Source organism: Salmo trutta, chromosome 7, assembly GCF_901001165.1.
Source record: "Salmo trutta chromosome 7, fSalTru1.1, whole genome shotgun sequence".
Lineage (NCBI taxonomy): Eukaryota > Metazoa > Chordata > Actinopteri > Salmoniformes > Salmonidae > Salmo > Salmo trutta.
Window position 1 is genome coordinate 10,778,534 of NC_042963.1, and position 11,440 is coordinate 10,789,973.

General features: G+C 41.0%; 1 protein-coding gene across 1 annotated transcript; it reads right to left on the bottom strand.

Moving 5' to 3' along the window:
• Positions 1-5,858, bottom strand: map1lc3b (microtubule-associated protein 1 light chain 3 beta). Its single transcript, XM_029757954.1, has 4 exons — positions 5,545-5,858; positions 3,513-3,568; positions 2,256-2,362; positions 1-2,050 (listed from the first exon to the last, which is right to left on the bottom strand). The coding sequence occupies exons 1-4, from the start codon at positions 5,582-5,584 to the stop codon at positions 1,876-1,878; spliced, it is 378 nt and encodes a 125-aa protein (XP_029613814.1). The 5' UTR covers positions 5,585-5,858; the 3' UTR covers positions 1-1,875.
• Between the last annotated feature and the right edge of the window lie 5,582 nt (positions 5,859-11,440).

Here is an 11,440-nt window from a genome sequence, read left to right on the forward strand (position 1 = left end):
TACCTTTACATAGTCTGTTTGTTTTATTCAGAAAATACCAACAAATACAAGAAAAGGCTGTGTAATATTGCTGTGAATATGAAGAATGAGAGCGGCAAACAGCGACGCGTGCAGAGGAACGTTGGGCTGATAAAACTGCATCATTCCTCTGTTATTAAACCCTCAATCAAACTGATCATAGAATCATTCGTATTCATTACACACACACACACGTATAGCATATGGACATTTGTACAAGGAAGTAACATCACATTAAATAAAAACAGAAGAAAGATTATCTGCCAAAAATTCGGAGATAAAAAGGCATCTAACATTTAAACAGTTCCAACAGTTGAAAGGACAGCGAGAAGGAAAAGCACAGCAGTCAGCACACATTATAAAAGGCGGAAATAACCCTCTATTAAACAAATTGAATATTCTAAAAGCGTGATGCCACCCTGGGATGAGTACTGTTCAGAGCCCTAGGGCAGGTCTAGGAGGGGGACGGATGGACAGTTGGTTGGTGGACAGACCCGGCCGTGATGCCCGCCCAGTCCAAAACAGCCACCAACCCCACACCCTACTTCTGACATCGGCATTATCCCACATCAGTGACCCTTTCACACGCGTGCAATTCGATCATCATGCTGTACATGGAGGCAAATTTCTTATTACAATCATCATAGCAGGTTTTCGGTAGCATTTTTTTCCTTTTTAACCAGGAGTCCCTAACATCTCTTCTACGTGGAGACGTTTACAACAAAGCCACGGGGGAAAAAAATTAAATCATTTTAAAAAAAAAAGGATCTTCATTTTTATTGACTTTTTTGAAAGGAGCCAAGTAAAATAAACTCTGAACCCACAAACCTTATCAAGTAGGTCAACAGAGCAACACAGGGGAGGGGAACTACTAGACTGAACGCACATTAACATGTTAGCCTTAAATACTCGTGTAAATACAATGAAGCCTATAGTTGGCCTAGAATATTCAACCAAGTTGCTAAAGGAAAGACTAAAAAGAGGAAAAAGAACCACTCATTTTGTCACAGCGGTTGAGACTATTGGCCTGAGTCACCAATTATAGGAGACTTAACACATGATGAAACATGTTCTTGTGGAAGTAGTATGTCCCATGTCTGTCAAACTGGATTCAACGCTTTAACTAAACTGTTAGAAAATTCCTCAACAGCTGTTGTGATTGAAGCTTCATCCAAAATACTGAGCTCATTCAAGTTTAGCAAACACAACAAGTGGAAAATAAAATATGGAGATTTTTGTATAACTGAACTCAACCATGATGAACTCAAGCAGGGATTTAAGCTGTAAATTGTTTGAGTCGAACTCTACCTGAACTGGCAATCATCTCTGCTATACTAATCCATTCTATACACCAAACAACCCAAAGATAACTATTGAATCTCTTTTCCTAAACACATGGCTGGATGAACGGGGAGAGGTTTTGAGTAATGTATGAACGGGGAGAGGTTTTGAGTAATGTATGAACGGGGAGAGGTTTTGAGTAATGGATGAACGGGGAGAGGTTTTGAGTAATGGATGAACGGGGAGAGGTTTTGAGTAATGGATGAACGGGGAGAGGTTTTGAGTAATGGATGAACGGGGAGAGGTTTTGAGTAATGGATGAACGGGGAGAGGTTTTGAGTAATGGATGAACGGGGAGAGGTTTTGAGTAATGGGTAGTACGAGTATGAGAAGGTGCAGGACATGGCTTTTAATATCTATAAGGGGCCCTTAAGGGCATGGGGGAAGAGGTCTGTCTGGTTCCTATTGTCTTGGCTAAGGTTGTAAGCAAGGGTTCGGTATGTATTTAGGAACGAAGGATCAGGGAAGGAGGAAGTGGTATCATTGTCCGAGCTATGGTGTGGTGGTGGGAGGCTGTTACTGGGGGGTCACGGTTCCGAAGGTCTCCTGCGAGGCGTACACCATGTAGAGGAAGCCATCATCGTCCTTCTCGCGATCGTACACCTCAGCGATGGCTGCCGACACTGAGACCATGCTATGGCCATTGACCAGCAGGAAGAAGGCCTGGTTGGAGTTCAGCTGGAGGCGCCTCCTAGTGGGGCAAACATACAGACAGAGTTTAGCACATCTTATCCTCACATACACAGATAGACAAGAGAGTAGATAGTATATTAGATCCTCACATTTATTTTTAATGATTTATAAGATCAACTAAGTGAATTTGCTTTAGTGATTAAATGACTGATAAAGTGATGTCAGTAAATACAGAGAAGAGAGGATGATGTAACATCCTGTACCTGATGATTTTGATCAGCTCACTCATATTGACATGGTCAGGAACCAGGAACTTGGTTTTATCCAGGATGGGCAGCTGCTTCTCTCCCTTGTATCTCTCGATGATGACCTGAAAGGAAGCAGAGGAAACACCTTATTATAGAGCACCCTGTCCCCATGCTACACCATGCTTGGAGGAGTCACATTACCAAGACACAGCTAGTGTTAGTCAGAGGGGGAGGGGATAATACCAAGACACAGCTAGTGTTAGTCAGAGGGGGAGGGGATAATACCAAGACACAGCTAGTGTTAGTTAGAGGGGGAGGGGATAATACCAAGACACAGCTAGTGTTAGTCAGAGGGGGAGGGGATAATACCAAGACACAGCTAGTGTTAGTTAGAGGGGGAGGGGATAATACCAAGGCACAGCTAGTGTTAGTCAGAGGGGGAGGGGATAATACCAAGACACAGCTAGTGTTAGCCAGAGGGGGAGGGGATAATACCAAGACACAGCTAGTGTTAGCCAGAGGGGGAGGGGATAATACCAAGACACAGCTAGTGTTAGCCAGAGGGGGAGGGGATAATACCAAGACACAGCTAGTGTTAGTCAGAGGGGGAGGGGATAATACCAAGACACAGCTAGTGTTAGTCAGAGGGGGAGGGGATAATACCAAGACACAGCTAGTGTTAGTTAGAGGGGGAGGGGATAATACCAAGGCACAGCTAGTGTTAGTCAGAGGGGGAGGGGATAATACCAAGACACAGCTAGTGTTAGCCAGAGGGGGAGGGGATAATACCAAGACACAGCTAGTGTTAGTCAGAGGGGGAGGGGATAATACCAAGACACAGCTAGTGTTAGTCAGAGGGGGAGGGGCATTACTCAGCACTTTGTGACCCTGGAGAGACAAAGGAAAGGCTCAGGAAGCGGTCATGTAGTGTAACTGAGGCTTTGTTAGGCTCTCAGTGTGTGTGTGTGTGTGTGTGTGTGTGTGTGTGTGTGTGTGTGTGTGTGTGTGTGTGTGTACATCTGGGTGGAGGAGGGGAGCGCGGCAACAGTTGGAAGGTTAGAGCGATATTCAATATGCTATGTGGTCTGCTTGGGTCCTGATACATGGCTAACACAGAGACGGTTCCACACCCTTCTACCTATTCCTCATGAGAATAACCGCTAGGGAGGATACCCTCGGTGTGTTGAGGGAAGCAAGGGTGGGTCTGTATTGAGGAATATTTTCTGTTCATGTATACATTAGGATTGTTGTGGCAATAGATGTAATACTAACTGGGATCTTGTTGGGGTGCTGTTCTCGAATCAGTCTCACATCATCTACTCTCTGCTCTGTGGATACAAGGAAGAAAGAACAGGTGAGATGACAAATCAATGGGAAAATATATGGTAGCCTGTTATCTTAAACCTCCTATGTTTACACAATACAATCTGTGCAGCCAACCACCAGGTGCTGAATAAACTCAGACCCTAAACGAAACAGCAAGTGAACATTATCGGCACTAATCCAGCCCACCTGAACTTTGCACCCCCATGACCATTTGCAACAAGGCCAAAACGACTGTTTCCATGGCACCAGATAAGGCCTTGGGCCCCTTTGTTACCACTCAAACCCTGGTCTGGGTTTGTTCTGACGGGCTGACAGAAAAAACAACAATAACACAAATGCCTGGAAGGTTGAACTGCCTGATCCCAATTACTCCAGTAAAATGTTCTTATTGTGGCCTTTCTATACAGAAATGCACTTGAGAAACAGGTGCTTACAGGACTCATAGCTCACTTTTCTCTTATGTAAATCCCCCCAAACTTGCAATTTAACCGGTTAAAAGCCAGAGCAGTTAGAGAAACAAGGAAGCTCTGGCTACCTCTGGGCTACCAGTCAGTGTACCAATATGTTGCTCAACACTTGGAAAGAAATATAACAGAAGGGAAATTAAAAGCTTGTTAACACCATCTCTATTTTCACAAACCCTGTTAAAAAAAGTTATTATGAAAGTGGACACATTTCAGTCTGTAGCCTCAGCGCATAGATCAAGCCTACTCATGACTTCATAGCCACGTATTTTGATATAGATGGTGAAATCTACACACTATGTGATGGTAAATTAACTTTTTAGATTTCACTTTCCAACCCATAGATTTCACTTATGTATAACTACAATAATATAATAACCAATGTAATAACTACATCTCCTGTTGTAACTACTGCAGTGTAAGCTAGTAGCATGTTACAGCAACATTGTAACTGGTAAGATGTTTATGTTCTTTGAGTTTGGGACACTGCACGTGTTCAGTCAGTGCTCTCAATCTCACGTGGTGATATTGCGCAATTTTTGGGGGGGAAACGTTGAAGACTGACGTTTGGTCTGAATTGTTTTGAAGAAATTTGCCATGACATCAGATACTTTTCTGTGACGACAAAAATTGGGCAACTTCAAATTCAAAGAGCTATGAAACCTTCGCCGCCAATGCAGACTCATCCAGGAAATGGTAACTAACCGATATTTTGGCTACATGGCTTTTATCGCCAAAGAGCTAACTGTCGCGAAGTATACAAGTAAACAAGGGGCCTTAATCTCAGAAAAAATGTATCGGACATAAAAGCCTATTTGCGGAAAGCGAAGTTAACCGTCCAAATATGAATTGTCGTGTTATCTAGGTCTAGGCCTACATGATAAAGTCACAGAGGTTACAGACATTTGTTTTTGTCCCTTTCCCCTGGGCCTTCCTTTCCTACGCAATACGTCCCATCCCCCAATCATGCAGCGCACTTTCCTGCTTTTCGAGAAGAGTAATATCGTCTACTTGTTGTTTTTTTTAACGTCTCGTCACAAACAAGCTGAGCACACGATAATATATTTAACGTTTCGCTGCCACACGCTTACATTTTACAGAGACATACATTATATGCCACAGCATACAAACTAAACACAACAACACCATATTTGCAATCCGTCTGTTCGGGTTGCATAACATGAGCCAGATCCAATAGCCTATACAGCTACCACCTTTAATTGTCACGAATTTGTCGCTGTGAAAAGCCAATTGGAGGCCTATATTTTATAATAGATAAAATAAAGTATCTCCCATTTGTACTTAAGACTGTTTATTGCATTTGGCTTCTGATCGAAGTTGAGCTGCTTAACTATTCAGACACTAGGCCTACTAGGGGAAATTGGGAAACCATCTGTTCTCCAAATAAAGGCTGATACTGAAATAAGAAGCCACTACATTTGATAATAATCGAAATAATCTATACAATTAGACACCTTCAATGTTAAAACTTGCTGTACTAATAGGCTACATACCAAATGTCCTCCTTTGTTTGAACGTCTTCTCTGAAGGCATATTTCACGCAGGTCAAACCGTTTTGTAAACGAGGCAAAAGATCCCTGTATGAATTGAAAATATATTTAAATGTAGGTGCTATAGATTTTTGGGCGATCAAAGCCCAGTTTTTTTTTGTAACGATAAGAAGTTATTTGAGTCCTTTGATGTTGTGCTATTCCTTCTTTGCTGATTGCTGCGGAGTCTATAGCGAAACAAACCAGTCAGCTGATATAGGACGTCACTGAGAGAGACCAATACCCACGCTCCGTATTTGCCGCTGGCTGCCCCACCACCACCACAGAAAGCACTGATCTATCAGCCGAGCTCAGTGCATTCATTCTATGGTGGTGGGCCAGCCAGCGGAGGCACATATTTCCCTCAGATTACACAAACCCACAAAGAATTTGAAAACAAATCCAATTTTGATAAACTCCCATATCTACTGGGTGAAATGCCACAGTGTGCAATCAAAGCAGCAAGCTGTGTGGCCTGTTGCTACAAGAAAAGGGCAACCAGTGAAGAACAAACACCATTGGAAATACAAACTATATTTATTTTCCCCTTTGTAACTATTTTCACATCATTACAACACTTTATATAGACATCATATGACATTTGAAATGTCTTTATTCTTTTGGAACTTTGTAAGTGTAATGTTTACTGTAGATTTTTTATTGTTTATTTCACTTTTGTTTATTATTTATTTCACTTGCTTTGGCAATGTAAACATAGGTTTATATGTTGTGTGAGATTTAAACTACAGGTTGCATACAGAACAACCCTACCAGCCCTTGTACACCATAAGTGCTGGAACTGGATAGATATAAACAATATGGCAAATACTTCTTAGAGGCCCTAGGAGGTAGGGTTTATTTCTGAACATGGACTATATTCAGATACTCCACCATTCTCCCTGAAGTATGAATTTGCTCAGAGACCCCCACATCTTCTGCCATTTTCTTTTAGCAGTCAATTCCTTTAAATCCAGCAGGGGGAGTGAAGGAGCTGGATACAGCAGGTTTAATAGTAGAGTAGAGGAACAATACCACCGCCTGAATGGTATTAGTGGCAATAAGGTCTATGCTGTCAGAAAAGACAGAAATAAAACAGATAACAAGGATCCCTTTTTCCAGTCTGCAATCTGAAACCCTTCTTCCTGTGCAGTTTACAATTGTTCTTGCAGAGCCCCACCTTTCTAGCAAAAAAATGATATGCATGTTTTGCATGCTATTTTGGCATTAATACGTAGGGGTTGGTAATATACTCTAGTTGCATGATTGGCTCAGTGTTCTGTCACTCATGGGGACACTACGTCACCGCCAAATCTAAGGGTAGAGCTAGCTGCCATAGAGTTACATTAGAAGTGCCCAAGAAGGCTCAAGGTCATTGGCCACAGATAAAATGATGTCAAATCACGTTAAATCACGTTGATTGGACTGATCATGTCAACATCATACTTTCAAAATCTTAGCTAGCTAGCAAGCAGTCATTATCATGAATCAAGTCGACAATACTGGCTAATCCTGTTTAATCCTTGTCATATGAAGAGAAAGTATGAAGAGAAATTATAGATAAAATGTATCGGTGCTCATTGGACATAAATATTACACAAGTTGGAAATCACAAATTCGACAGTGAGTAGTTTGGAGGGAGTCAGTGGCTAACAGCAAGCATTGCAAAGCAATCACTAGCCTGCTATTCAGCTATTGTGTGGTCCCAAGTCTAGGTCTCTTTTCCAAGCTTAAAAGGATAAACTTTCAACATTGGCCATGGTGGTGGCATGACTTCTGCCGTGCTCAAAACAACTGGAAACTGGGACTGAGCTATCAGCCTAGCTCAGTGCATTCTGTGGTGGTGGGCCAGCCATTGGGAAATCTGATTTTCAGTGAGTTCAAGACAGACCTGGGTTTAAATGCATGTGTCACGTCAGTATGAATGATTTGGGAGACAGGAGCAGGAATGCGTAATATATATATAAAAAAATGATACCCAAATTACGGCGTGCAGTGTAAAGGCACGGGGACGAGTACCAAACAAACACTATACAAAACACAGGGTTGAAACCCCAAAACAAAAGAGCGAGGAGTACCTCCAATAAATAACACAAGCGCACAATGATTAACACACGGGACGAGACCTGTAATCATCTGCGCAATCCACAATGGCACGAAAGCCAAAACACACAGCACAGGTACTCACACGAACCAACGGACATTGTAACAATAACCGACAGGACACTGTTAAACCAAGGGCACACTTATACAATTACTAATCACTGGGAATAGGGGCCAGGTGTGCGTAATGAAAGTTCCGGAGGGATCCGTGACAGCATGGGACTCGAATATTTAAATATTTGTATTTTAAGAAGAAGAAAACCCACTGTGTTTTGAGTACATGCCAATTCTTTTCAAGTGTATTTCCAAAATACATTTTCAAATTTTCAACTAGGTGTATTGTCAAAGAAAAAATATCCAAACTTTGAAATAAGTGTGAAAGTAATTTCAAAATACCTTCAATAGTATTTAAACCCAGATCTGGTGTGGTGTATTACTCTGAAACAAGGGTCCTGTGTGACTCAGTTGGTAGAGCATGTCGCTTGTAATGCTAGGGTTGTGGGTTTGATTCCCATGGGGGACCAGTATGAAAATGTATATAAGTTGCTCTGGATAAGAGCGTCTGCTTAATGACTGAAATGAAGGGGTGTCTTCATTGAACAATATTTTCATGATGAGTAACTATGACCATACCGTTACCATGTTATTAGCCTACTGCTTTATTCTGTGCTACAGATAATGTCATAAACATTCAGGACTTCTTGTATATGCGTGTCTTACAAATTGCACTGTGCACACATTTCATGGTGGTTCTATTGATAGTAGCACTGGAAGGTACACTACATGACCGAAAGTATGTAGACACCTGCTCGTCAACACATCTCATTCCAAAATCCTGGGCATTAATATGGAGTTGGTCCTCCACCAAACTTTACAGTTGGCACTATGCATTGGGGCAGGTGTCAATCTCCTGGCATCCACCAAATCCAGATTTGTCCGTCAGACTGCCAAATGGTGAAGCGTGATTCATCACTCCAGAGAATGTGTTTCCTCTGCTCCAGAGTTCAATGGCAGCGAGATTTACACCACTCCAGTCGAAGCTTGGCATTGCGCATGGTGATATTAGGCTTATGTGCGGCTGCTCGACCATGGAACCCAAGCCCATTTCATGAAGCTCATGACAGTTATCGTGCTGACGTTGCTTCCAGAGGCAGTTTGGAACTCGGTAGTGAGTGTTGCAACCGAGGACAGACGATTTTTACGCGCTACACACTTCAGCGCTTGGCTGTCCCGTGCTGTGAGCTTGTGTGGCCTACCACTTCGCGGCTGAGACGTTGTTGCTCCTAGATGTTTCCACTTTACAATAACAGCACTTAAAGTTTACCGGGGCAGCTCTAGCAGGGCAGGAATTTGACGAACTGACTTGTTGGGAAGGTGGCATCCTATGACAGCGCCACGTTGAAAGTCATTGATCTCTTCAGTAAGGCCATTCTACTGCCAATGTTTGTCTATGGAGATTGCATGGCTGTGTGCTCGGTTTAATACACCTGTCAGCAACGGGTGTGGCTGAAATAGCCAAATCCACAAATTTGAGGAGGTGTCCACATACATTTGTATATATAGTGTATTTGAAAATGGGACCAAAGTTGATAGTGCAGCTTCTGTTCTTAAGCCGCAGATGGCGCTCTGCGATCAGCTCTGACTGCCACTCATCCTGCAGATTGAGATGTTTTGTGGAGCCAGTTGACAGTTTTATGACTACCATATCCTCTAAGCCAGGAGTGTCAAACATAGCCTTCGGGTATTTTTTTATTTCTATATATTTTTTTATGTGTGGGGGGGACGAACTCAATATACTTTAAAATGACTAAAACCAAATCGCAACTGTGTGGAAATGAAAATGGACCTACATTCGTACAGTTTCTTGACTTGTGTCCAGCTTGCTAATAATGACCTATGACAGTCAGGGAGCATTGAAAAAAATTATAATTATGGATAGAGAACTATTATTTTACTACTATTATTTTACTCAAATTTTGACAGCGAGGACATAATAACACATTTTCAGTGCGGCACTCCCGCCCTCGCTGAAGACCGAATACATCCCCCGGGGCAAAATGTCTTGCGATTATTCATTTTACATTTATTTCACCAGGTAAGGTTGATTGATCTGGGGAGTATTGCAAGGAAAGGGGTGAGACAGAGCTAACAACTACCTACTGTTACTAGGGATAGAATTCATGAATTTGAACCTTTTTACCTTGAAAAATTGATTGAGGACACATTTATAACTATGACCTGGGGAGTAGGCCTATTGAAGGGGAGTGAGAGTAGCTTTCTCAAAAGTAGCTTTAAGTTGTAGGCCTACTTTTGATTACTGCAGACTGCACCCTGATCTGATATGCAAATCTACTATAAATATCATTAAAAAAAATCAAATAGTCTTATTATAATAATAACATGACACCTACTAATCATGTTACTTCTCAAGATTGAAAAAGTGATTTGATGCATTGATTTGACTAATAGACATGTGTAAGTATGATTTATGTCCAAAGAAAGAAAAAGGGTCTTTGTGCAATGGTGCTGTGCCTGCTATCACACAATGATAATGTTACTATGTATTTGCAATATGGTTGCAAAGGGAGGGTATATTACTGGAAACTTTCTAAGTTTACGAGTAAACTACTAGCATTTTGGTAACTTTCAAATTTTGTTTGGAATTTATCAGATGACATCTAGTGGCCTTTTTGGGTACTTCAGATTATCACAGGTGTCTGTAATTATCTCTGGGCCTCTGAGTGGCCTTATCATGTAAAAAACATGATTTAATCAAATAATATGACAACAAAATAGAATGACAAAGCTGTAAAACATTATCTTAAATATAAACTTAGTGAACACCAATATCCTTTATATATATATATATATATATAATTATTATTTATTTTTTTGCACACTTATTTATTTACTATGTCAATATGTCTTTGTTGTAAATGTTCTTGGCACGAAACTGGTGGCAGCTGTGGAAAAAGTAAACAGTTGGAAGAGTTACAGAGTTAATTGAAAATAATGACATTGTTGATTAGATGCTTTTTTCAGAAATTAGGCTACTTTATCTTCAAACATACGGTCTATCTACTAGAAACTCATGGCAAACTCATGGACAAAATTAATACTTTATATGAATACATTTTTATTTTTTTATTATTCAAGTATAAATGACTAAATTACCATAATGTTAATTACCAACATTACTGAAGATTCCGGTAACTTTGGTAAATTACCGGTAGCTTTACAACCCTAATTTGCAAACAGCAAACCCCTGTTTCAAATCAGTCTCCCTTTAATTAAATGAATCATTATAGGCCTTACCCAGTTCTTGCTCACCAGCTGGTGCTAGTTTCTATATAAAGCAGCCTGAAGCTTGTTACTGGGTATGAGGATCACCCTGCCTGCCACTATCTCCTTCTAGGTCACAGTAACAACCTAAATAATGCTCATCTAAATGGCCATCCATTCAATATCTAATAAACCCACTGCTCTTTGAAGTAATGAGTTTTTAAAGGCCCAGTTTAGTACAAAATGAGATTGTCCTGTGTTTTATATATATTTCCACAGGTTGGAATAATACTGTGCAATTGTGAAAATTATGAGAATGCCCTTTTAGTGTAAGAGCTGTTTGAAAAGACTGCATGAAATTTCTGCATGTTTTGGTGGGATGGAGTTTTAGGCTGCCTGGTGAATCACCAGGCGGTAAATTAGTTTAAAAAATCAATAACAAAAAGAGTTCTAAACCTCTTTGCCAATAACAGTTTTC

Coding starts and splice junctions, on each gene's coding strand:
- map1lc3b (XM_029757954.1), bottom strand. CDS start 5,584: ATGCCTTCAGAGAAGACGTTCAAACAAAGGAGGACATTTG. Junction 3,569..5,544: donor CAAACAAAGGAGGACATTTG/GTATGTAGCCTA, acceptor TTGTATCCACAG/AGCAGAGAGTAGATGATGTG. Junction 2,051..2,255: donor GAGCTGATCAAAATCATCAG/GTACAGGATGTT, acceptor TTGCCCCACTAG/GAGGCGCCTCCAGCTGAACT.